We start from the raw sequence: 27,555 nt of genomic DNA, 5'->3' as shown, positions 1-27,555 counted from the left end.
TCATTCAGTTGTTGGACATTTATGCTTTTTTTTTTTTTAACTATAATGCTACCATGGAAATTTTGCATAAAAATCAGAATCTGAATTCTAAATTTTTATTTTTAGGAAGGATCGAGATCGTGACCGGGATCGTGAAGATAGGTCTAAAGATCGAGACCGAGAACGTGACAGAGGAGATAGAGAGCGGGAGAGGGAGAAAGAAAAGGAGAAGGAATTGCGAGCTTCTACTAATGCAATGCTTATCAGTGCTGGATTACCACCTTTAAAAGCTTCCCACTCAGCTCACTCAACCCACTCGGCACATTCAACACATTCTGCTCATTCAACACACACGGGACATGCAGGACACACATCACTTCCACAGTGCATTAATCCATTCACCAATTTACCCCATACTCCTCGATACTATGATATTCTAAAGAAACGGCTTCAGCTTCCTGTTTGGGAATACAAGGATAGATTTACAGATATTCTGGTTAGACATCAATCCTTTGTACTGGTTGGTGAGACTGGATCTGGTAAAACAACACAGGTGAGTTATTGTATATCATGGTACATATTTCATCAGTTCACCAAATGTTGCTTATTTGATGCTGGTGGTCGTTCCCTTTGTCTGTCTATCTTGTAGAACACCTTGAGTAGCTGCTTTGATGTTTAGTGCTTTTTAGTGACTTTCAGAATGGAAATCCCATAGGGAGTACCTGTCTTCCCTGAGTCTGGGTGAAAATAGCAGTGCTGGTTTTTCCAATTTTATTACCTTAAATATTTCAGAGTGATGTTCTCCTACCCATTTTGCTCTGGGACAGTACAGATTTAGGGGCACAAAATTTATTTTCCAGTGCTTGGGTGCAGAAACCATTAGAGTGGTTTTTGTTGTTTGTTATTTATTATAATTTTTTGAACCATATGAATATTATCTATTGTTTTCAAAGCATGAAGTGCTGGAAGGCATATAGTCTCTACCCATGACTTTCATCCATCTAGTCACACCCCCATCCCAGTAGATGTCTCATTAGTACTAGTGTCTAGTGTCTCATTAGTAATATATCTAGGAATATGCAGGATATTTTTCAAACATGGGTGGTCTATGATTTACTAGACCCCTGTTGATAGACATCTAGGCTGTCTCTAATGGGTGTTTTATATGGGCAAATTTGTCTGTAGGAAGTGGGAATTGCTGGGTTAGAAGATAAGTTATAATTGTGATATATACAGCCAAATAGCCTTCCTTAGGGTGCATGTCAGTTTACCCTTTACTATTCCGTGAGCATATATGAGAGCACATGTGGGAAACTATTAGAACATACTACTGAACTTGAATTTTTGTAAATCTGACAAGTGAAAAGTGATATTTTGATGTGCTTTTTAATTTGCATTTTCTTGCTATGAGTGAGAGGTTAACCATGTTTTCGTTTTCTTGAGGCTGCATCATCAGTTCAAAAATTCCTTTTGGTTACAAAAGTAGCAGTTCCTGGCCACTGTAGAAAATTCAGGAAAGTTCTGAAATGAATTTAATGATCTATCTTACCATGCAGAGATGATTGTTAATATGTTGTGTTATCCTGCTGGCCTGTTTTTCATATTCATGAACCTATGATACATGTTTACAATTAAACATACTGCATATACAGTTTATGTTACATGTGACAGAGGTCAGTTTGCACGTTTTATGGAGACATTTTGAAGGCTACTATAGCAACCAAAATAGGAAGCTTTTATTAAAGACTGGGCCTTAGTGAGTGTGATTTTTCTTTTTTAATGAGGGAAACTTAGTGTTGCTATTAGGAAATGAAGCCAGCAGGGTTTTTTAAATCAACTTATTGAAATTTAAAGAATTTTTAAAAAATACATGATAGGTTGTAACTGAACTTACTACTATCATAGTATTTTTAATAGTTATTTGGAATGTTTTAGCACTTTGCATAGTATTAACAGCAGCCATTTAATTGGCACTTGGGTAAAGACAGACACTGTGTACTTTACATGTATTATTTCATTTGAATTACTGTACAGCCCTGCAAGGAAGGTATTCATCCCCATTTTACAGATGAGTAAAATGAAGTTTATATATTTATGAGAAACTTAACTTTAATGGGTTGCCCTGGGTTACATAGTTTATGAATGTAGGTGGGCTCAACATTTTAAAACTTTGTCTTGTAGCTAAAGTTACATTTATTTCATACTGCTATTCTCTGGTCTGATACGGTCCGCCTCATTTCAGAGATGAGTTTATTAACAGTGTAGAAAAAGATTAAGTCAACTTGAAACAAGAGGTTTGTGATTATTTGGATTTTGGGGGATTACTTAAGATACTTGGGTACTTAGGTTTGCAGGGCATTTGGGGGATTTGAAGGGAAACCAGTTTAAAAAGTGAATTTCATTCAAAGGCTTTTTGGCATACTCTTATTAAACTTTAAGAGTAGTTAGCCATTTTTTTGGTTATTTCTTTGTGCCTGTCAGAAAATGAAGTCCTCCAGACAAAATCTAAAGTAATGATTCTAACTTTTGGCAGACCCCTAGTAAAGACATTTCATATTGCTACTTAGTGTGCATATACTACATGCACATATAAGAAACTGAAGCTAGCTCACCCAAAGGGACTGCATGAGCAAGGACACCTGTTTACGAGAAGGGAAAGCATTGTATGCCCTGGCTAGAGTGTAGAGGGTGTGTGGAGTGGGAGGTGGGGCTGGTGAGACGGGACCTATAGGTTAAGCCTTAATATATCTTGCTATAGATTAGGAAGCCATCAGAGCTTTTAAATTGGAGGGGAGTGACAAAGGATTTCTACAAAAATGTCCTGTCTAGTGAGCATGTTGATGACAGACCATCCATATAAGAGGTCGTAATAAAAGTTTTGACTCTTTGAAGGGCATTAGGAATGGAAATTAAAGGATGTATTAGAGTCAGGATGTTAACAGTTACTGAATAGGGCATATGTGAGGAATTATAAGTATTTGGAGGAAGTTGAGAAGTGGTTTTGCTTTTTAGCATGTTGAATTTGAGATATTAATGAAATAGTTGTTCTTTGTGTGGAAATGATGATTAGGCTGGGGATGGGAGCTAGAGTTAGGATTGACGTTGGTGTATTGTAGGTAGTATTAGAAGTTAGGAGAACACATAAGACCACTCAGGATAATGTATAAACAAGAAGATTAGAGGGCGGAGGATCAGTTTTGAAAAAGATGACCTCAAGTGGGGAAAGGGAAGAAGCTGAAAATAAGGAATAGCTTTGGAACAACTCATCCCGGTCTTGAACAAGCCAATAGCCTATATATTTCAGGACGACCTATTTTCTTTCCTAATGCTATTTTCCTTTGAAATGTGGATAGATGCATTAACTAAGTGGTTCTCCAAATATTGCCTGGGCACTCTTAAAAATCCCTGAAACCCACCCTTTCAAGAGTCCTAGGATTTTCTTTGCATATTTCAAACAAAACAAAATATTACCGACATATTGAATTAGCAGATAAAAGAATCCAGCTGTTGTCTTTTAAGCTAGACATTAGAGATTTGTAAATATGTAAGACAGTACACTCATCCAGCTGAATTTGTTTGTTTTTGAGATAGGGTCTTGCTGTATTGCCTGGTCTAGAATGCAGTGGTGTCATCATAGCTCACTGCAGTCTCAAACTCTGGGGCCTGGGCTCGAGTGGTCTTCCTGCCTCAGCTTTCCAAGTAACTGGGACTACAGGTACACGCTACTGTGCCCAGCTAATTTTTGTATTCTTGTAGAGGCGGAGTCTCACTGTGTTGCTCAGGCTGGTTGCCAACCCCTGGTCTCAAGCAGTCCTCCCGCCATAGCCTCCCAAAGTACTAGGATTATAGGCTTGAGCCACTGTGCCTGGCCTAAATTTTTTTTTTTTTTGGTTTGAAAATTAGGTATTTTGGGGAGTTGAGTCCGCACTCTCTTCCCCACCACAAGACCGTGTCACAGTAGTCCCTATTTTTAAAAAATGTAGTTAACTTTCATAGAAAGTGTTATTTGTGTTAGCATAGAATGGGCTTTTATTTTAACAAACTTAGTTGTTTGGCATCCTCAATTATTCTGAATTTAAAGGGGTCCTGAGATCAAAAGTTTGAGAACTGCTAAATTAACCAAAACTGTCTTGTTTTTAAAGTGGGGTAAGCTATCCGTTTCACTGGAGTAAATTCAAAAATCTGTGAACCTTCTTGCTTTGAGAATTCTGAATTCACTTTAAATATCTTTAATTTGCCAATGCATGTTTTTTGAATTTCATTTTGATAGGTCTTTTAAAAGTCCATTTTGCCTTGGTAAGAGGGTTGCTGAAATGAGGAGATAAATATATATAGAGAGAGAGAGAGAGAGAGAGAAGTATGCAAAACCTTACTGGAAAACCACTTAAACATGGGTCTGTGGGTTTATACAACTAGAGAGACACTGCTATTTTAGTTTAGTATTTTTGTTCATTTAAAACCTTTTAAAGATATGTATTGTTCTTAGAGAAGCAGCATAATCATCCCTCTTTCAGATATTTGTCAGTGATGACAGTTATCCCCAAATTGTGAAAGCAACCTAACTAAAATGTAATAATATGCAACAACCAATATTTTTCATCAAGTGTCACTGTACCAGAAAACCCCCATGTTTCCTGTAGCATTAGAATCTAATAGGCTTTTGGAGTTTTTGATGGAGACCAGTCATGTCCTCCTCCTAGCAGTGGATTTTTGTTTTATATGGTTAGCGCTTACATTTTCCTCATGGTTCTTTTCCAGTTAAATGATTAGGGAAGAACCAAAAAATTAGAGGATCTGTTTAGCTTCTATTGATGATGAAACAGGGAGGAAATGTGCTGTCATCATGGAAACTAACTTGTGCTTGAAATTTTTTTCCTGCCATCCCTCTTGGCTGCCCTTCTTATTTGGGGAAGTGCTTGCTGCTCTAGGTCTTGTTGATTTTTGAGACTGGCAATTCCTAAAATTGGCTTTTAAGATAGTACCTAAGGTGTTGCCACTGTACATACTGCTTTTGAGGGGAGAAGGATAGGAGCACCAAAGAGTTAGGGCTAGGAGTTAGTTTATGCTGGTTTATAAACTAGATTTGAATTGAATTAAAAGCACAGCTTTATAGCTACAAGGAGATATGATTTCTACCTTTACCTGCATTTTGTAACTCAAATTATATGGGAATTTAAAAGTTGGACTTAGAATATTTTTGGAAACTAACATTGCTATAATATTATAAAGTAGAATTTGTTGTAAATTGAATTTTTTTTCATTGTACAGAGAATTATCTAATGATGGGGACAGTTATACTGTTGAGCATATCCAGCAAAGCCTAATTGGATCTCTACCCCACTCCAGAATATAATTGTGTCTTACAATATTATACATGACCCTTCCTTGGATTAAGAGAGCTTGTGTTATTATAAGTTTGAGTCATAAATAATTCTTTTTGTCATATGCTTGATTGAATTTTGTTTTAAATTATTGGAATGAGATAAAGTGCTTTATTTTAAATATACTTGATATACAGGCAGAGTAGAATTAATTTAAATGTGAAATTATTTGATAGATTCCACAGTGGTGTGTGGAGTATATGCGATCATTACCAGGACCCAAGAGAGGAGTTGCCTGTACCCAACCCAGGAGAGTGGCTGCAATGAGTGTGGCTCAGAGAGTTGCCGATGAAATGGATGTGATGTTGGGCCAGGAAGTTGGTTACTCCATTCGATTTGAGGACTGCAGTAGTGCAAAAACCATCCTTAAGTAAGTACTATATCTTTAAAAATGGATGCTTTTCTTTCTCTGCTTGCAGTTTTATACCACTAGATAGGGAATTTTGCTAGTGCAGGAGCAAGTCATCCAAATTTAGATTAGAATTGTCCAAAGTAGACTTTCTTAGACTTGCCAGATGTCTTTTTAATATAGATTCTTTTTCCTGGTAGTAATATATGTAGCTGTCCAGTAAAAAATTGAAGTTCAGGGGTCAGATTTTAGGTATTTTGTTCTGCATCATAGGTGAAATGTTACTGATACTCTATAATGTGTTTTTAGTGGATGCACTCTGATACATCATTTAAATGTGATAGAAAAGTAAAGCTTAGTAAAAGCTCCTTTTAAAAGAATGATGTGTAGGATGGGGCATGATTTATTTGGGGGAAGAGGGTACTTTCAATGATAATTGTGTAGCTATTACCATGCATATGTTATGAGCTTAAGGAGGAATCTTTTGTTCTGGAATAAACTCTTGGAGACTCCTAAAGGTCCTCATTCCTCTTTATAGCTTTGGTGCACATGATTGACAATCATTGAGTTTCTTTGTAATGTTTTAACTTTTCCTAATTTTTTTATCTTTATCTTACACTTGCATTCTGCGTAAGTAGTGATATTTGCTGCCTGATGGTCACTCTTGAAAATCTCATTTCCCTCTTGTTGCTTCTGCTTATTTGTGTTTATGTGACATGTAAGTCAGTTTTAGAAGTAATTTCTTTGAGTTGGGGCTGTGGCAAGTGCCTGTATTTCCAACTACTTGGGAAACTGAGGTAGGAGGATCATAAGGCCATGAGTTTGAGGCTACAGTGTGCTATGATTGTGCCTATGAATAGCCACTGCACTCTAGCTTGGACAACACAGTGAGACCCCGTGTCTTTAAAATGATTTCTTTATCACAATTCAGTCTTCTCCCAGAGATTTTTTTTTTTTAAAGACATTTGGAGACAGAATGTTATGTGGGCAGTGATGTGAGTCTTTGATGGCAGAGATATTTACAGTGTTAATGGTATAAATGAAACAAGAGTCTTACATAACGTTTGATTTTTTTTTTTTAAACTATGTATTTTGTAGGAATGTTCAAGTGTATGCAGAAGTTGAATAGTATAATAAATTCCATATGTATTATCACCCACCTTCAACCATGTCAATCTTGTTCATCCATATCCCAACCTTTTCTCTGTCTCAAATTCTTTTGAAACAAATCCTAGATATCATCTCATATGTAAATATTTCAGTGTGTATCAAAGTTTCTTAAAATATAATTATATGACAACTACAAGTAAAAATCTTTAATCAAAATATTCATTCTTCAAGTTTGTGTCAGTTTTTTCTAGTTCTTCGATATATATCTGATTTTATTAGAACTTACTAATTCAGTATGGTTAGTAGTTAAACTTTAAAGTACTTAAGTCAGCTTGTCTTTATGAGGCATGTTTTTGGCTTAACCCCTGATTTTCATTGTTAGTTCAGTGATATTACATTGATTACAGAATAATTACATCAACAGACTTGTAGCTCATTGTTTTATAATACTTTAAAATGCACGTAATGTCAAGGACTTGAAGATAATAAAGGACAGATATTACTCACCTTTAATAGAAATATCATTCTGACATTTGATTCACTTTGCATTAAAGTTATTTTGGTAAGCCACTCTAGTGTGGCTTAGTCAGTTGAGTAGAGAGAACAGAATTGGTAAATTGGGATGTGAGAAAGTTATACGCAATATTGAGGCTGTGTGTGTGTGTGTGTAGTGGGAAGTAGAGAAAGGATAGGCTTTCAAAAGATGTATGCTTGTGAAAGATTTTGGTTCAGTTGGTAGGGAATGACAAGTAACATAAATAGATTTGATAGCTTAAAGTGAAAGTATTTTTGGCATTGTCATATTTTCTGATGGAGCAATTCCCAGAGATTATGATGAAACTTCTTTAAAACTTATTCCAGACGGGGTAACGTCTTTGGTGTTCCTTCTAGAATACGCTGAAGAGCTAAGAGATAACCTGGTGTTGTCTTTACATAATATTAGTAAAAGAGTGTATTATTACCCATTAGTTACCCTAAAACGAAATAAAATTTTCAAATATAACCTTCCTGTATAATAGGAAGAAAGCTAGTGGTAGTTTTAACTAATGGGAATGCTTTATTAAATGCAGTGTTTTATGAATCCTTAAATATATTTTGCATAGTCATTTATCAACTCATTGAGAACCCATACATTAAAACCAGCTAAAGCCTTAACTGAAGATCAGTTATATAGTTAATTGGGTAAGAAGAGTGACTACATCAGACAACTATCAGTACTCTTCATTGGCTGTTTTCATAAATAGATAGATATATTAAAATGCTCATGTGTCCATTGTGTAGCCAGGGGGAGGTACAGATCCTGTTTCAGTCTTCTGCATGTGGCTATCCAATTTTACCAGCATCGTTTATTGAATAAAGATTCTTTTCCCCAGTGTATGTTTTTGTCTGCTTTGTCAAAGATCAGATGGCAGTATGAGGATGGTTTTATATCTTGGTTCTCTGTTCCAATCCATTGGTCTATGTCTCTGTCCTTGTGCCAGTACCATGCTGGTTTTTGGTTACTATATCCTTGTAGTATAGTTTGAAATGTGGTAAAGGGATGCCTCCTGATTTGTTGTTTTTGCTTAGGGTTGCGTTGGCTGTTTGGGGTCTTTTTCTGGTGCCGTATGAAGTGCGCAATTATTTTTTCTAGATGTGAAAAAAATGATTTTGATATTTTAATGGGGATTGCATTGAATCTGTAAATCACTTTGGGTAGTACACACATTTTAACAATGTTGATTCTGGCAATCCATGAGCATGGTATGTTTTTCCATTTGTTTACATCCTCTGCAGTTTCCTTACTTAGTGTTTCATAGTTCTCCCTGTAGAGGTCTTATATTTCATTTTTTATGTGTTTGCCTGTCCCCATCCTTTTTTTCTGAAGCATGTCTTTTGCAACAAATTTATTTTCCTGTTGCTGTCTCAGAATGGCAATTATGAAAAAACCCAGTGAAGTAGCTAAAGAAAGGCAGAGCAGTCAGTGAAGGAAAAGTTGCCGTATTTATGACCAGTCAGTATAACATATCTTAATTCATTTTGATTTATGGAAGATGAGGTTGGCTCCTAGTGTAACACCTTTGTGGTGGATTTTAAGAAGCACTTTGTACTTGGAGTTATAACACATATTAAGAAGTTATTTCTTCCATTTTTTTAGGGACCTGATAATTTTTTATGGAAGAAAACAGTTTAATCTTGTACCTGTGGAAAACATTGTAATATTTGATGTTGGATGATTTGGTAGCTAATTTTACTTTTATTTTAGGTGATATGCATCCTTTTGATTTTTTTCCCCCAAGATGTAAAATTACTGAGATAGTGAGGGAATCCAGTTAGTTGAACAAGTACTGTGTAGTCATTCAGTCAGCTAATAATTAAGTACCTTCTGTGTGTCAGGCAGTGCTAGGAATAGTAAAAAAAAAAAAGGTAAAGCTGGACCCTGTCCCCATAAAGCAAATAGAAATGTAAATATAAAATTTCAAATTGCGATTAAGCTTCAGAAACAGAATATTGGGGTTTATATGAAAGAACGATTTAAGAATTTGATTTAGATTTTTGAGGAGACATTAGAATTTAAGTCAAGACTTGAATTGAAAATGATGGTTGGCCAGAACAGGAATTGGAGTATGTAGGGTGAGAGCTTTCCAGGCAGATACAACAGCTTTTTTTTAAAATATATTTTTTTCTGAAGGGAAAAATCATAGTTCTTACTTGAGAAGGTGGCACTCGTCTGTATATGCTTTAAGTAGCCTTCTGATTTGTGTAAATCAGCATTTCTATGTCAGATCAGTTTTAGGATGTTAAAGGACTGTTTTTAATCTCAAAAAGGCAATATAGATAAGAAGATAGAAGAGAATCCAAAAGCATTTCATGAATATAACAGCCTAACATTGCTACAGTAAGGGGCTGGATGGTACAGAACCTCTAAGGTTGACAGCTGGAGAATTGCCCTAACAGATTCTTGGGGCCTCTGGAAATGACACCAAAGCACTGGCTGCATGAGGACTACTTAGAGTTTATAGAGTGGGTTTCCAAGCGGTCAATCTCATTTAAAAATAAATGACTTGAGAACAAAAAGGAAATAAATCCTAGTGCACAGCCTCTAGGCTTATGGTGCCTGAGTTGTGTCCTGGCTCTGCCACTTACTAGCTGTGACCTTGGCTATATGTTAATTAGCCTTTCTGTGCTTAGTGCCTTTTTAGAAGGTGGACCTGATAATAACTACTTCATAGGGCTCTGAGATCAAATATGGTAGTCCGAGTACAACTTGAGAGTAATCCTGGCACTCAGATTAGGAGTGCTTCCGTCAGCATTGCCGATTCTTGCTGCTTGTAGTGGTGGTATGTTTTCAGTTTGAGAAATTATTGGATCTTACTGGTTAACTCAAGGAAAGGAACTTTTGAAACCAATTTAGTAAAGTTTCTTTTAACACAATAATTGAATTACAATTGGGGGTGGTAACTTGAATTAAACTTTGATAATACTTGTCACTGTGGAATGAATCCAAATACTCTTTCAGTGCCTAGAGGTAAGAGGTCAAATAGGTATGGTACTTTAAGTACCATTAATTATACAAACAATTATAAACTAATTTATTGAATAATCTGTTATGTCGTAGGATTTGTTCTAATTCAAGTGTAGCACATAATTAGGTAAAAGTAATTCTACTGGACTCTTAGAGGTGGGAATAAAGGATAAATGTGGTTACATACCACTTTAGGCAGTTCCTACCCAGAAGACTAAAAAGTTCCTGTAGTCACCTTAGGAGTAGAATTCTGTTGGCTTTTATTAATTTATAGAAAGCTAACTTGATTTTCTAAGGGTCTACATATTTTGTTACCTTTTGACCTTTGTGTTTGTACTTAAGCACTTTCAAGGATTAGTTATAGAAGGCTTGTTTACACAGTGCCAGCTTCATACAAAGTATTTATGAACACATTCATCCTAGCTTTCTGTAAATTCTGTTGTGAGGGTGAAAAAGCGTTTCCTCCAAAACTTGTGAAAAGTGAGGAGTGGGCAATAATATATTTTGAAGAAGTGAATTGCCTTTATTTTCCATTGCTAACTTAAGCATTTCTGAAACACATATAGATATGCGTAATAGCTACTTCCCATAACAAAGCTATAGTTTTTGCATGTGGTCTTAAGCTGTTCAGCTTTCTAAGAACAAGTCTCTACGTACTACAAATGGGTTTTGATATTTTCTTTTTGTTTTTGCCCCATTTGTTGTATTAGTACATTAAAACATCGTAGATTCCAAGTTGTTCAAAATATGTTGCCTTTCCATGTGACCATTTACATCATTTAGTAGTTTGTCTCATTGTATAGCCGCGGCCACCAGCTTTCTGGCACCAGGGACCAGTTTCATGAAAGATACTTTTTTCACAGACCTGAGGTGGGCCCAGGATGGGGAGCTGCTGTAAATACCGATGGAGCTTTGCAGGCTCCCTTGCCTCCTGCTGTGTGGACGTGTTCCTAACTGGCTTTGAACTGGTGGTAGGAGAACTGGTGGACGGGGAGGGGACTATAGGTACATAGTGCTGTTGTGATTATAGTAAGATTAGTGTTGCTTGTACTGTTTAATATTGTTGCGAAGAATATATCAAATTGAACTTGAGCCTGTATAAGTCTTTGATTCCGTTACCAGTGAAAGGAACATTAAATATGTAGGAAATTTATACTAGTACCTCTGGCTTTTTACTGACTTGGTCAGGGCGGTGAGCTGTGAAGCAATTAGGAAGGTAATTAGTTAGAGTGTATAGATGATTTCACAAGGGGGAAATATTTCATCTTAGTTGAAGGATGGGGAGACTTAGGCACATGGACTACAAGTAGCAAATAGTATAAATCATTTTCTGGCATTCTAGGTTAGTGAGCTAGGTTTTCAGTAGGGTTGAAGTTGTCACACTATCTTGATTCACCGGACATTAATGTTTCACTAATTTCTTTATGGCACCCTAAGTCTAAAGAGATACTTCAGAAATCTATTTATTAAATAGTTGGCTCCTAACAACTTACTAAGTATTTAAGTTTAAGAATACACATACATTGAAAAAACCCTTTTATTTCATTCTTAAATAACCACCATTATTTAGCAGTATACTTGCACCATTTGAGTATAGTAGTTTCTTGGACTTTGAAATCAGATTAGACACTACCACCCCTATTTCCTACTCTGTACTTACTTTTGCATGGTACTCACTTTTTATAACAGTGACTATCAAAAATCTAGCTTCACAACTATGATATCACCGGAAGGAATGTATGATATACTGTTGGAACTTTGAACTACCTTAAAGTAGTAGTTTCTCTGGTGTCCTACAGTTAATATGGAAAATAATAAAAATTATGTTTTAAATCATTAAGATGAGAACATATTCTAGGTTATTATTTAACATTTAACAAATCGAATGAACAGTTTAACTGTACCATATTGAGGGACCTGTCTATACCTGAAGTAGTTTAAACCTGTTGGCTGTGGAAATGTGCATAGACATTGAAGTTATAGAAGTAATCTAAACCTGAATTGTTTGAATGCCTCTACAGTGACTAGCAGATTATACATAGGCTAATCTTCAGGAGATCTTAATATTGAACAAAAAAAGTCTTTGTTTTTTAAACTGCTGTGTTTACACGGATCAGATTTGCTTGAAGTTGTCTTTATATAACTTCATAGAACTATGCTATTATGAACAAAGGAAAAATTTTGTAAAATTCTGTAGTGAATATTTTGTGAATAAAGGTACATTTATCTACAATTTCCCCTTTTCCCTATGTATGGCAACTTTTGGGACACTGTATTATTTTTGGACCTGTGGCATGCAGAAGTAATTGATATTGGAAGAAATTATTTTGATGGAGGAAGGTAATTTGTGATGACTTTATTGTAGCTATCGAATAAATATAATAGCATTCACTGTGAGCATGCTTAAAATTATTAGCAATGTAATTGATCACTTTGTAGTACTGGCATTATGAGGGATAATGTCTTAGTCCTTTTGGGCTGCTGTAACAAAATACTGTCGATTGAGTAGCTTATAAAAACCCAGAAATTTATTTCTTACAGTACTGGAGGCTGAACAGTCTAAGATCAAAGTGCTGGCAGATTTGGTATTTGGTGAGGGCTTGTTTCCTGCTTTATAGATGGCACAGCTGTGTCTTTACATAGTGCAAAGGAATAGTGAGCTCCCTGGGGCCTGTTTTTAACTGAGGCTGAGTTCTCAAGACCTAATCACCTCCCAAAGTCTCCACCGCTTCTTAATACTGTCACTTCGGGGGGTTAGGATTTCAACATAAATTTGGGGGGGACACATTGAGACCCTAGCAGGTGGGTAGGGTGTTGAGACTCAGCATACCGAGTAGTGAAGAGAGCTATATTGAATAAAATCTCACTATGTATTCTTCTGATACAGTTCCCAATGAATGAAAGCTGTTTTAGCTTTGTCATTCTTCTGTGCCACCTTCTTGTCATTCTGAAAGTATTCCACAGATAAAAGCTTTAAACAAAGGTTATATGATAAGGAACAAAAAGGTGAACAAGTACTTCTTTTGAGCATAGTATCTTTTAGAAGTGTTAATCTCTTATAACTTTGAAGAAATTACTACAAACCTGTTTGTTTAGGCATATTGACATAGGTAAGCTTTTCTTTAATAGAGGCACTTTCAAGTTGTATTTAGGTTGACTAGTTATTCTAAAATTTGTGGCAAATAGAAAAGTTATATATACCTTGAGCATTTTAAAATAAAACCTATAGATTCATTTATCAATTTGTTAAAGTTGGACCAACACACTTCGTTGCGTATGGGCCCTTTGTTTGGAGTTCCATTTAGTTCTTAAGGTGGAATTTAAACTTCAAACACTTGCGAAATACCATGTATTGTTTCTCTGGAATTCAAGAGAATTTAGTCCTTTGGAATTCTAGAATTCCTTCTAGTCTTTTAGAGTTGTCTCACACATTTAATAGTTTTTTGTGTGTAACTCATCTTGTTACAAGATTTTTTGAAGCATGCAACTTGGGGTTCATATATTCACTTCTCTTCTCCCTGCTCAGAGTTTATCATTTCATGTCAAATGTAATTACCTTGACCCAACTGGTAAGAACAGAAATTTGTATGTATGTATCACATTATGATTTTTGGAGTGACAGGTTATCCCAAGGATTTATTAGTTACTTAAAGATGAGTTAAGAGTGTGGTAAGGAGTTGTATTCATTGCATACTTAATCAAGTGCCAGGCAGTTAGTGTACTAAGTGCTTTATTTAGGTACATTGTTGTTTAAATAATTTTCACACTATTTACATTTTACAAAAGGAGCATTACAGAAGTAGAAGAAATTGTCAAAGGTTAGACAACAATTGGAAACCAAGTTTGTCTTTGCAACAAGCATGTGTTCTTAATCATTGTGTGTTTTAGTCCATTTTTCATTGCTCCATGTAATTCTAATTCTCTAAGTGTAAGTATTTATAAAGCTTTCCTAGGTAATATGGAAAGCAGTAAATCTAATTACTCAGATTAAAAAGTGTCAGTCATTTATAATAGATACCTTTTGAAACGGATACCAACAATTTCTTTGGGTCATGCTGACTCAAGTTTTAGATTCTTTACAAATAGTGTTAATTTATCTGCATATTTAGTTATGCCAGGATAAAGCCTACATTTTGAAAGGCAATCAAACTAACAGTATTGGAATAGCACAGCACAGGTAGAATTTTCATAACAGATTTAACTTCTCCAGCATTTATACCAGGGCTCAAGGCAATATGTATACTGCTTTCACTCACATAATGGCTTGGGGATTGTTCTAGAACAGTAATCGAGTTGATTTGTTCTTTTTAATGCATTTATGATTGTACCCTAGTTTGACTAATCCTATTGATGGATACTCAGATTTTTACAGTTTTCCTATTAGAAACGGTTGCTGTCCTCAGTATCTTCTTACAGTCTTGTACACACTTTTTTCACACGTGCACATCTGTGAAATGAATTCCTTACAAGTGAAACTGGTTGGGTCAAAGAGTGTGCTTGAATTTTATCAGCTTTTGCCAGGTTGCCCTCCATAGAGATTTTATCTACTCCCACCAGTAAGAAATGAGAGATGAGCATCTGTTTCCGTACCCTTGCCAATGTGGCGTTATAAAACTTTTTAAAATCTTTGTTGGTCTTTTATGTGAAAAACAGAATCTCTTTATGGTTTTAATTTGCATTTATTTTGTATGAAATTAAGCATCTTTACATATATTTATTAGCCATTTGTGTTGCTTTTTGGAATCTGAGACTGGTGATTTTCTCTTTTCTCATTTTTCCAGGATTGCTACCTGGTTGACAGCCATTTGCCAGGTGTTACTTTAAAATGTATCTCAATTTTAGAGAAGTTAAATTTGACAAAATATATGGTATACAGACTTGATGAAATTTTATATCTGTTTATATTCTTTCCCCATCATTTTGTGGTCAGCTTTTTTCTTACTGATTTGTAGGAGTTCTTAAGAAAATTAGCACTTTGGATATAAGTTGCAATTTTTGCCCAGTTTGTCATTTGTTTTGCACAGGAATTGAATTAACTACTTTTACAATGTCTGAGTTTTGCATTGTGCCCTGCCCAAAATGGTCTTAAATAATTTAATCCATGTATTTTGCTGTTGTGGCGATTTTAAAAATTTTTTGATCAAGTTGGAATTTGGAGGTTAGTATTATAAGGTTTGGAGTAGGGATTCAGGGAGTTTCTGTGACCATTCCCCTATTCCCCTGCACCAAATATGACACTAAATTATTGGGATTGCTTTACATAGGTAGTTTTTTCATCACTCAAGTGGAGCATTAGTCATTGATGTGCATTAAAGTTAGGAATACCTTAAGTATATTGTTTATTAAATTTTTTTTAATTTATGGTTTTCATTTTAGAAAAACAATTTTTGCCTGGGGATTTTTTTTCCCTTTCTTGGCTTGTGATTTTTTTTCAACCAGAAAATTGGAGATATTTCTAAAAGTTATGAATATACATAAAAATATAAATACATACTGTATTCGCAGGATATAATGTTTTGCCATGCTTTGTTATTAGAATTGGTGATGTCATCTAGCTGGGATCAGAGTTGATGTATGGCTTGAAGTTTTACTATGCCATCTGTATGTGCCTATTGCAAAAAATATTTAAGTGAGGTTGATACTACCAAACACATTGGGATTTTGGTTTATTTTATTGATTAAGCAGTCACTATTAGAAACCTGTACTATTTTTTACTGACTCCCAAGGATGTTTTTGCTACATTGGTATCTGCTTTGCTTAATCTACCTGTTGTTTAGCTTAATTAATTTAGACTAGTGCATTGGAAACTTTAGTAGATATCAGAATCACTTGAAAACTTGTTAGAGCACAGATTGCTATGCCTCGCCTTCAACATCCTGATTAAGTAGATCTGGAATGAAGCCCAAGTTTTGTATTTCTAATCAGTTCCCAGGTGATGCTAATGACTTTTTAAGTGAGTCTCTTCCTCAAAACAGTTGGAAGAACTCTGTAGATAATAGGGCACCTAGTAAAATGTAGAGTTTGGCTAATATGTGACATTTTTGTTTACTAATTCATTATTGAAACTTCAAAATTATGTAATAATTTTATCATTACAACTTCCTATTCTTGTGATTTACTGTTTGGCTTGAATAAATATTTCATTGTATCTAAGAGAACTAGTATAGCTTGACCTATGTAAAGGGAAATGGACTATGGTTTTTCTAGATCATCATACCTGCTTTTGCCTTTCCGGTGTTCTGTGTTGTTACTTTTTTTTTTTTTTGGGTAAAGGATTTCATACATCTTAGCAGTATAGCAAATCATCAGGTACTTCCTTTTTTTTTTTTTTAGTGGCTTAAACTTACCAGAAATTTATTCTCTTACAGTTTTGGAGGCCAAAAGTTCAAAATCAGTATGTTGGCAGGGATGGTTTCTTCTGGAGGCTCTGAGGAAGGATTACTTGATGATTCTCGTAGCTTCTGGTGTGGCTGGTAGTCCTTGGCATTTCTTGGCTTGTAACTTTATAACTCCAGTCTCTGCCTCCATCACCACATGGTTTTCTCCCTGTGTCTCTTTTGTGTTCCAAATTTCCCTCTCTTTTCATGTTATAAGGACCCTGGTCAGTGGATGTTGGCCCACCCTAAATCCAGGATGATCTCATCTGAAATTTTTAAACTTAATTACGTCTACAAAGACGCTGTTTCCAAATAACTTCACATTCATAGGTACCGGAGGTGAGGACTTGGGCATATTCTTCCTGGGGAACCTTTTTGCTCTTATATATGTAAACACAATGTATTCCTTTATCTGGGACTTTGATCAGAGTATGTTAGTGTAGAGGGACCTAGGGCTGGGAATCTATATCTAGTCTTAGTAACCTGTTTAACTGGTTTTGAGAATCTGGAAAAGTTAACTATTACTCAAGTTTTCTTCACTGGAAAAGAAACAGTTTTTTATCTTGAAACCTAACTTTTAAGATGTCATTTTTCTCAAAATTCTTTATTGTACAAACAGCGAGCTTCCTGTATTAACTGGTGATGGAGGAAATAATTAACTAGCGTCTCATGGAATTGGATCACTGGGGGATGATTAGATTAACATTGAAACCATTAGGAATTCTCTGAAAGGCAGGTTTGAGTTTAGTTTACCATTTAACTTAGTACTTGCAATATGCATAGTTAATAAAGCTTGGAAATAACAGTTCCATTAATATAACTATTAATAATAATATTTGTAGTCTGCCATTTCTCCTTAGAAAAATTAAAAAGAATCATTTGGTCAGCTCAGCTCCATATTGTTGTGTGTGTTTAAAGCTTGAGGAATGTGAGGAGGAAAAAGATCAAAATAGAGTGTCTTTTTGAATGAGTTTAAGAAGTTTTCAAATTAAAATATGATATTTTATCAGTTATGTGACTTTTTTCTCATGTTTTTAATGTCCAAAGTTGAAATGTCTCTTAGAATCTATGGAGGCCTTATAATTGGTGGCAGGTTAATGATTATCGTTTCCTGTGAGTGCTTGAACTTTATCTAGCTGTACTCATTGTTACTTCAGATAAGTAATGTGAGTTGTTGGGACTAAAAATACTGAGTTTATTTACTAATTAAAATGCCTTCAAAAATGTTACACTAGGATTCCATGTTGAAATGAATAGTTATTGAGTATCCAGAAAGGCTGGAACTTGGATCAGCAGGGGGTAAATTTGATAGTATTTGAGCAAATGTTGGAAGAGTAACCAATCCATATTTTTACCCTGCAAAACAACAAACAAGAGCCCTATGGAAGCTAAGGAAGTTAGCCACAAGGGAATGAAACTGTATTAGGTGTCACTACTGAGATAATGTTCAAGAGGATTGCATACCTCATGTCTTACATATCTGAAGGCAGGTAAAATTGCCAAATGTCCTCAGATAGATGAAAGAAATATCAAAGCAGCTACAGGCTATAGTGTCACTGATGCACTGTGCTGAACTATGGTTAAGGAATTGCGTCATGATTTAATTGGCAGTGTTTTTTCTTTTATGTTCTTACAAAAAATTATCTTGTGGCTAATGCTGTTGTTGATCCCAGAAATGTGATAGTTTATTTTTTTAAATATGACCATGGAAGAAGGAACAAACTATATAAAGGAATACAGATGGGTTTGTTTATCAAAAGTGTATTAAATTTAGAATTAAATTTAGGTGAAATAAAGAGGATTCATTTCTTTCTGTTGTGTACTATCAATTTGTTGAACTTAATGTTCCAACAGATGGCATTAGCTAAAAATATCAAGTTGGTCCATGAAAGATTAGCTTAGACTAATCATAAAAAGAACCAAAATGGTGGTTATAAATGATGACTTCAGATTTTTATACCATTTTAAATCTGTAAATAAAATCATGGGTTTTAATTTAACTGAATGAGCTATGACTTCAGCATTTAAGGGCATACTGTTTTGTCCAGGTGCCAAACTGAGGTGAGTTGCTTTGTATTAGTGATAGCAGCAAGCAGAGTGGAATGGACAAGAAATGGCTGAGCCATACAGCATTCTGCAAACCACCTTTAATCTGATTGCCTCCATTTTTATCCGAGTCTGCATGGTACCTCTCCTGTGATGGCTGGATTCTATATTAGCTGCCTTCTTTTGAAGCATCCTAAGCCTGGTTTCCCTCTCTTTTTGGTTCATTGATGAATCCGATATCATTTGCTTTTTATCTTCCATTTATGTGTCAGCATTTCTATAGTGTTGATACTGCCACTCAGTCCCACTGCCTTTATGAATGAATTTCTTTTGTGCTTCTTTAGGGTCATTTCATTGCCAGGGAGGGGAGCATGGTAGACTCACATTGTATCAGCCCTTTTGAACCAGGAACCTGTTGTTAGCTTGTTAAGTAAGGAGTTGTTAAGGCTTTTTAAAAAATACACATTTGCATGAGGTGACATTTTAGTAATGTGATGTCATGAGGCAACTTAAAATCGTTTGTTTGGTTTTACAGGTTGAATGTTTTTATGTTTAAAAAATTTTATTAAGAAATTTATTTAAATTACAGATTTTGCTTTAGCATTTGTATGAAACTATGTGATTATTATATTCCATAATCAGGAATATCTTGTTTTCTCAGTACATTTCGGTATTATACTTGTGATGTGTATCTTGTTTGATTATATACTCTTAGAAAATTTTCTTGAAGCTTAATTTTGTGATTGATCATGAACTAATAGCACATTTGTTTGGGGCAGAAATTTATTTTTGACTTACCTAATGTGTTTGTATTTCATTTTTATGATATGGAGTTTAGTTTTAAGTGAACCTTGACCAACATGTTCTTTGTAAATATAGGTATATGACTGATGGGATGTTACTTCGTGAAGCTATGAATGATCCCCTCCTGGAGCGTTATGGTGTAATAATTCTTGATGAGGCTCATGAAAGGACACTGGCTACAGATATTCTCATGGGTGTTTTGAAGGAAGTTGTAAGACAGAGATCAGATTTAAAGGTGAAGTAATTTCATTTCTAACCTACTTTGCTGTATCTTCATTTTAGACTTTATTTCTCCCACTTTTTAGTAATGTATTTTTAAGCCAGATCTCAATTTTTAACTCACCCAGTTCTTTTATAATCTGGTAACATACTTTTGTAACTGTGCTGCTCACCCTCCCCTTCATTAAGTACAGAGGTCTCCTTTTAGGATCTAATCTTTGTCCCTCAGATCCATGTCCTTATCCCAGCACAAACACTGTACCCTTTATAACTCGTAATGATGGAGTATGGGTATAACTATAACCAGGACAAGCAGCTCCTTAGAAATGCAATTGCTTGTACTACTAGAGTCTTGGTTTTTAACAGCTTGAAACTTTCCTGGCCGGGCGCGGTGGCTCACGCCTGTAATCCTAGCACTCTGGGAGGCCGAGGCGGGTGGATTGCTCGAGCTCAGGAGTTCGAGACCAGCCTGAGCAAGAGTGAGACCCCGTCTCTACTAAAAATAGAAAGAAATTATGTGGCCAACTAAAAATCTATATATAGAGAAAAAATTAGCCGGGCATAGTGGCGCATGCATGTAGTCCCAGCTACTCGGGAGGCTGAGACAGTAGGATTGCTTAAGCCGAGGAGTCTGAGGTTGCTGTGAGCTAGGCTGACGCCACGGCACTCATTCTAGCCTGGGCAACAAAGCAAGACTTTGTCTCAAAAAAAAAAAAAAAAAAAAAAACCTATTTCCTGACATTTTTGTTCCCCAAAGTTTATGAATTTTCTCCTTTTTGCTTTGGTGTATGTGTGTGTGTATACCATTCATTAGAATGTAGACTCATCTCTTGTTGGTATGTGTGTTATAGAAGGATTCTGTACTAGGCAGAAAGATTCTGGGTCTTTTTTAAAAACTGATGTGTGAGCATGTTTTTGCTTATAAAAATTAAGTTTATGCTTTAAAGTTTAATGAATTTTATATGTGCTATCATTATTTATTAAACTTCATGAGCTACCAAGGTTTTAGGGAGAAACCCAATAGTAGAAATTAAGAACGCTAGTAAAATGTTTTATGGAGGAATCTTCTATTTAAGTAAACTTTTAATGGGTTATGTAATATACGGTTTACACAGAGGGAAGGCGACTGCTCAGTTAGTGGCCCTGCACCTGAACAACATTTTGTTGCTGTGAGTTTCTACAGTATAGAATGATGCTTGTTTATTTTAGGAACTTCTCAAAAGTCATGCTCATTAAAGATGAGTTGGAAAAAGGGAGAAAATTTATATCTGGTCTGCTGAATTTTTTTTTTTTTTTTTGCATTTTCTTGTTTTTCCCTATATGTAAAGTTGTTTTAATAAATATAGCAGTAATCATACTACATGTTAATGTCTTTTACCAATCATTTCACATATATAGTTTTATCATCTTTGGTTTGTAAGGTATTTCATGAAGAAAGATTATAGTTTACTCATGTATTGGATGTTAGGTTTATTTCTATTTTTTTTTTTAATGTAAATCACTTTGTGTAGCTGAGCCTTCCTGTATTTGACTTTTTTGTTTCTATTTTTTAGGCTTCTTTATAACTGATACATATATAACATATATTGCTGTACATGAGACCATGTAAGAAGGCAGACAGCTTCAAGTAATTTGTTGTTTTCTTTCAGGTTATAGTTATGAGTGCTACACTAGATGCAGGAAAATTCCAGATTTACTTTGATAACTGTCCTCTCTTAACTATTCCTGGGCGTACACATCCTGTTGAGATCTTTTACACTCCAGAACCAGAGAGAGATTATCTTGAAGCAGCAATTCGAACCGTGATCCAAATTCATATGTGTGAAGAGGAAGAGGGAGATCTTCTACTTTTCTTAACTGGTCAAGAGGTATTGTCATTATTTGCTTCATTATTTAGCCTTTGGCATATTATTTCTAGTATGCAGAGACTTTAAACTTAAGAATTTGGCATATATTAACCATATTTTTCTTATCCCAACAGTTTTCCTCAACCTGATTGTATTAATATATAAAATATATAAGCTCTTTTATTTATATACTCTAGGAATACCTTTTTATACCTCCAGTGTTTGTGTTATAGATAGCTATCCTAAGAATGTTAAATGCTTTTAGAATTTCAAGATTTAGCAATTGTAGTCTCAGCCTTGGAGAGGTCTGGGTTATAAGTAGTGTTTTGCTGAGGCGTGAATTTGTATCACAGCTGGTTTTGAAATGAAGTTACCTTCATCAGTTATTTAGTTTGTGAGTGAACTGGGCTGCCTATCCATCATCAGAACACTTGTGTGTTTTGTTTTGTCATCTTCCATGTGCTCACTGAGGATTGGAGGGAATCACAAAATTTTCTTAGAACTTAACCTAATTTTTAGATATAAATTTTATTCTCAAATACAGCATTTTCTAAACTCATTTCCAACAGGGTCTAAGTGTGCTGTGAAATGCTTGAGTGGCTAAGTAAATTTAGGAAAACTTATTTGGGTAAAACAAAATTTTTGGAAGCGTTTTACTAAAGAGTTTCTTAGAGTTTTGCTCTAGTAGACTTTGTGAATTTTGTAGAATGTGCTTCTGAAACGAATATACATGCAAAGCACTTAGAAAACTTGCAGGTTTTGATTCATTAGGTCATGATGGGGCCTGAGATTCTGCATTTCTAATAAATGTCTTGATAATGCTGGTGCTCCTCAAGGGTTGAATGGCAAGATTCGAGAGCATAGAACTTTCTGTAATGTTGGAAGTATTCTGTATCTTCTGTTCACTAGGGTAGCCACTAACAAAATAGGGCTTTTTAGCATTCAAATGTGGCCACTATGAAGAAGGCCTAAATTTTTTATTTCACAGAATATTAAATAATTTAGATTTAAATAGCTATATGTGCAGATCCACCCCCCCCTTTTTTTTTTTACAGCCCACTTAAGTGTTGCTTTTACATTTTAAGAGACTTGTAAATTTTAAAAAAAATGCAACAGAGATAGTATATGAATGCAAAGCTTAAAATGTTGTGGCATCCTTGACAATGAAAGATTGTCTTCTGCTCTGGAATATTTTTCCCCAAGTGTGGTCAGTACATCGCCTGCTTGAGAGAAGAGAATTTGTTAAAACAAGGCGGTTTCTTACCTCTTTCCTGACTTGGTGAAACTGGTAAAATTTGGGAGTGAAATATAGAAATCTGCATCTTCAACAAGCTCCTTGGACCATTTTTATATTTCCTTTATTTTAAGGGTTACTGTTCCAGAGGAGTATTTTGGCCAATATGATGCCTGTGATACATTGATGACACCCTAAATTTTGGGAAATTGCCCTAGTGTCTCTCAGATATCAAAGATCTGCTGTGTGACTGCCTCCCTACACTAGAGTTGTGAACTCTTTGTGTTAGATTCTACAGGGGTGCTTGGTACATAATATTTGAGCAAATGCTATTGTATTAACACTGTAAGCATCAAATAATTTTTTATCCTTGGATTTCTTCAGGATTGTCTTAATGATTTGTGCCACATTGGCCGTGGTTTTCTTTCTGTAGAGCAGGGTTTCTCAACCTCAGCGCTATTTATCCTGTGGGATAGTTAATTCTGTGTGGTGAGGGACACTGTGCGTTGTAGGTCATTGATCAGCCTCCCTAGCTTCTACCCATCAGTGCACTAACACTCCTTTCCTGGTTTTGACAACCAAAGATGTTAGCAGACATTGCCAAATGTGCCCTCGGGGTGCAAAATTATTCCCAGTAGAGAAACATATTTGTTCTTTGGGGAAATTGTTGCAAATCGTCTTCCTTTTTATCCATTTCAAATGGAAGAATTTTTATATATTTTGTAAGCAAGAGTACCAAATGCTTTTTTGGTGGCATGTAAATGGCATTTATCCTGTGATGCAGTATTGAGGCTGTTGAGATGCTCATTTTGTCTTCTTGTGTCCGGTCTCTATGGTTTCTCACTTCTTCCAAACTGCATAGTATATTTTCATTTTCTTAATGATTATTTAAAATTGTTAGTATACTCAGATAACCCAAGCAAATTGGAATTCTGTCAGAGATATCAGATGGCTGGCTTCATGGTAAGGACCTGAAAGGTTTTTCTCTGAGACAAGTTCTCTTCTCCCCTCCCCTCCCCTCCCCTCCCCTCCCTCCCCTCCCCTCCCCTCCCCCCCCTCCCCTCCCCTCCCCTCCCCTCTCCTCTCCTCTCCTCTCCTCTCCTCTCCTCTCCTCTCCTCTCCTCTCCTCTCCTCCCCTTCTCCTTTTTTTTTTTTTGAGACAGAATCTTGCTCTGTCGTGCCATGGTGTCAGCCTAGCTCACAACAACCTAAAACTCGTGGGCTCAGATGATCCTCCTCAGCTTCCCAAGTAGCTGAGACTACAGGCATGTGCCAGGATGCCTGGCTAATTTTTTTCTATTTTTGGTAGAGATGGAGTCTTACTTTTGCTCAGCCTGGTCTTGAACTCCTGAGCTCAAGCAATCCTCCCCCCTTGGCCTCCCAGAGGAATTACAGGTATGAGCCACCTCACCTGGCTGAGACAACTTTTTGTAATTCATATTTTGGCAACTGAATGACATAGCTTGGGAAAGAAAGAAGTAAACAGCATGGTTTGCAGATGTGTGCTGGAGTATATGTCATTCATGTAATAAAGGGCTACGGTAGTTGTGAACTGTTTACATAATAGTGCTTCTGTAGACATTGGAGTTAATTTGGGAAGGAGAGAGACTGACTTAAATTGGTGAAAGGTTGAGAAAGATTTGAATTCTAGAATGTTTTTAAGTTATTTTAATGCATAACATCTGGACCTAATATTTAAAATGAAGTGCTGCCTAATAGTAAGTCCTTAGGGAAGCTACTCTACTGAATTAGGTAGGAGTGATTGTAATTGAAGTATCAATTGTTTTAAAAGTAGGTACTTGAAGATGCTGAAACCGTTCATTCCTTAGGCAACAAATTCTTCTATCTTTAGTTTTGTTTAGTAAAATATTTTTTTCAACATGCAGTGAGTTCATAGGTAAAGTCCAAATTAATGAGGTAACATATATTGATGCTTTGGGTACTAAAAGTCTTTCCTCAAATCAGAAATTCCTGAACTCTGTCTTAGTATTGCCAATGACTAACCAGACAACTGCTGCATGAAAAGTGAACCTTCCATTTCTTTCTCTACCTGTTTGTGTTTATATTCTGATGAATATAGATGAGTTTTGTGGCATTCTGAACTTTTAGTGTTGACTCTATGGAAGTTTGCTAAACTTCAAGGGGTAATTTTAGCAAATTTTTATTGCAGAGTTTTAAAATTGTATTTAGAACCTTGTTTATATAAACACAGTAAGTAGTATGGGATTTTTCTTCTGTACTTTAGAGATGCCTTTATATCCCACGCACTTGTCAGTCAGTTTATTTTATCTCCATGCATGCTTAGCAGATTGGGTAGTCTAGTCCCTTCATTAAAGTTGAAATTTTCATCTTGAAATACTAGAATCATAGAGCAAATGTATGATTTGGGTACTTAATTTTTTAGTATGTGAAATCTGGATATTTCGTGACTTGTGACCATATATTTGCCACTTGTTTATATGGTAAAGTTAACAAAGTTACAGATACTCTGGATGTTGGTAATTTAGTTTTGTATATATGTTCAAAAATTTTTTTTTTAATTTGGAGAACTCTTAATTTTGTATTTGCATGCCAGCAGGGGGCATTCTAATCTAGATACAGCATTTCAAAGTAATTTTTTTCTAAAAATATTTGTTATATTTTTTTCTTTTGATGAATAGCATTCTACTTTCCTTTTTTAGAAACTTGATCTCAGGAGGCAAAACTATTAACATCAGATCCCTGTTAGCAATTTTCTGTGTCACAATTTTCAAGACAGATAACCTTATGTTATTAAAGAAAACTGATAAAATTGGTGGAAATAATTTTTTTATTCTTACTGTATTTAAGAACTTTGTGTTTAACATGGAAACAAAATTGCAATTTGATATAAACTCACTTAAATGAAAATTAATTTGATATAATAAAAATATAGAATAAATTTACCTAAAATTTCGTTCCCCCCATTTGTATCATTCTGTCTTTTGAACAAAAGGTAATTAGTTAATGAGGATAGCTTCTGATTGGGTCTTTCATTGGGTAGGCTGCCTAGAATATATTATAACAAGCTGTTTGATGTATTTTTGGGTTTAGTTGAAGTAATGCTTCAGTTAATTTTAGAACACATTTGCCAGCCATGCTCCCCTCCCCATTTTTAAATCTCTTTCCCACTCTAAAATTTCCACCCACCTATATGATGTTTTCTCCCTTTAAACTTTGATTTGAATGCAAATGCATTGGAATACAGTCATGTGCTGCATAATGGCATTTGGGTCTTCTGGTGGCAACAGTGCCATGGTCCCATAATGTTATAATTGAACTAAATATAGCCATGTAACATCACAGCACAACACATTACTCACCTGTTTGTAGTGATGCTGGTGTGAACGAACCTACTTTGCTGCCAGTTGTGAAAAGTACTGTATAGCACATATATATAGTACATAATGCTTGATAATGATAATAAATGATAATATTACTTTATGTATTTATTATACTATCTTTTGTTATTTTAGAATATCTTCCCACTTACTAAAAAAAAGTTAATTGTGAAACAGCTTCAGGCAGGTATTCCAGAAGAAGGCCTTGTTATCATGGGAGATGACAGCTCCATGGAGACCTTCTAGTGGGACAAGATATGGAGGTGGTAGACAGTGATTTTGATGATCCTGACCCCATGTAGGCCTAGGCTTGTGTGTGTGTGTGTGTGTGTGTGTGTGTGTGTCTTAGCTTTTAACAAGAAAGAATAAGAACTAAAAAAAATTTAAAAAAATAGGAAGACGCTTATGGAATAAGTATATAAAGAAAGAAAATATTTTTGTACAGTTTTATATGTTTGTGTTTTAAGCTAAGTGTTACTACAAAAGAGCCAAACAGTTAAAAAAAACTAATTTATAAAGTAAAAAAGTAAAAAAGTTACAGTAAGCTACAGATAATTTATCATGGAAGAAAGAAAAATACATTTTTTGTAAATTTAGTGTAGCCTAAGTGTACAGTGTTTATGAAGTCTACAGTAGAGTATAGAGTGTCCTGGGTGTTCATATTCTCTCACCACTCACTGACACACCCAGAGCAATTTCCAGTTCTGCAAGCTCCATCCGTGCATGGCAAGTGCCCTATATAGGTGTACAAATTGTTAACTTTTATTCCATATTTTTACTGTATGTTTTCTGTGTTTAGATACACAAATACCATGTTACAATTGCGTACAGTATTCAGTACAGGAACATGCTGTACAGGTTTGTAGCCTAGGAGCAATAGGCTGTACCATAACCTAAGTGTATAATGGGCTACACCATCTATCTAGGTTTGTGTAAGTATACTGATGTTTGCACAATAACAAAATCGCCTAACAACATACCTCTGTTGTTAGGCAGCATGCGACTACTTTTCTATGGTAGGAAAATTTTTGAAGCTGCCCTTAAGATATTTGGTTTAGCCTAGTTCTTAAATATCTATGTTGATACTGTAAAGGTGTTTGTTCTCATTAGGCACAATGAAGCAAATCTGCCATATAATTGCATTAGTGATACGTGACATTAAAGCCTAATTGGCTTATTTAAAATGTCTGGCACATCAATTTCTTTTAGATTGTGAAAATTGAAAAGGTCATGAGTGCAGTAAAATATTCCTGGGTGAGAAATTTCAATTTTAGTATAATTTGTTGAGAATTCATTAGGAAATCTGACTATAAGAAAAGGGGGAAGGGGGTGTGGAATACAAAT

The 27,555-nt window shown here is 35.3% G+C and overlaps 1 protein-coding gene across 1 annotated transcript in view; it reads left to right on the top strand.

Moving 5' to 3' along the window:
- DHX15 (DEAH-box helicase 15) overlaps positions 1-27,555 on the top strand; it is a 55,965-nt gene that overhangs the window by 6,683 nt on the left and 21,727 nt on the right. Inside the window, exons 2-5 of the mRNA XM_045550461.1 lie at positions 106-532; positions 5,537-5,730; positions 19,628-19,787; positions 21,421-21,639. Of these exons, the coding sequence (XP_045406417.1) occupies positions 106-532; positions 5,537-5,730; positions 19,628-19,787; positions 21,421-21,639 (1,000 nt within the window). The remainder of the gene's footprint in view (positions 1-105; positions 533-5,536; positions 5,731-19,627; positions 19,788-21,420; positions 21,640-27,555) is intronic.

This window comes from Lemur catta, chromosome 4 (genome assembly GCF_020740605.2).
Source record: "Lemur catta isolate mLemCat1 chromosome 4, mLemCat1.pri, whole genome shotgun sequence".
Classification (NCBI taxonomy): domain Eukaryota; kingdom Metazoa; phylum Chordata; class Mammalia; order Primates; family Lemuridae; genus Lemur; species Lemur catta.
This window is presented reverse-complemented; position numbering and strand designations above follow the sequence as displayed.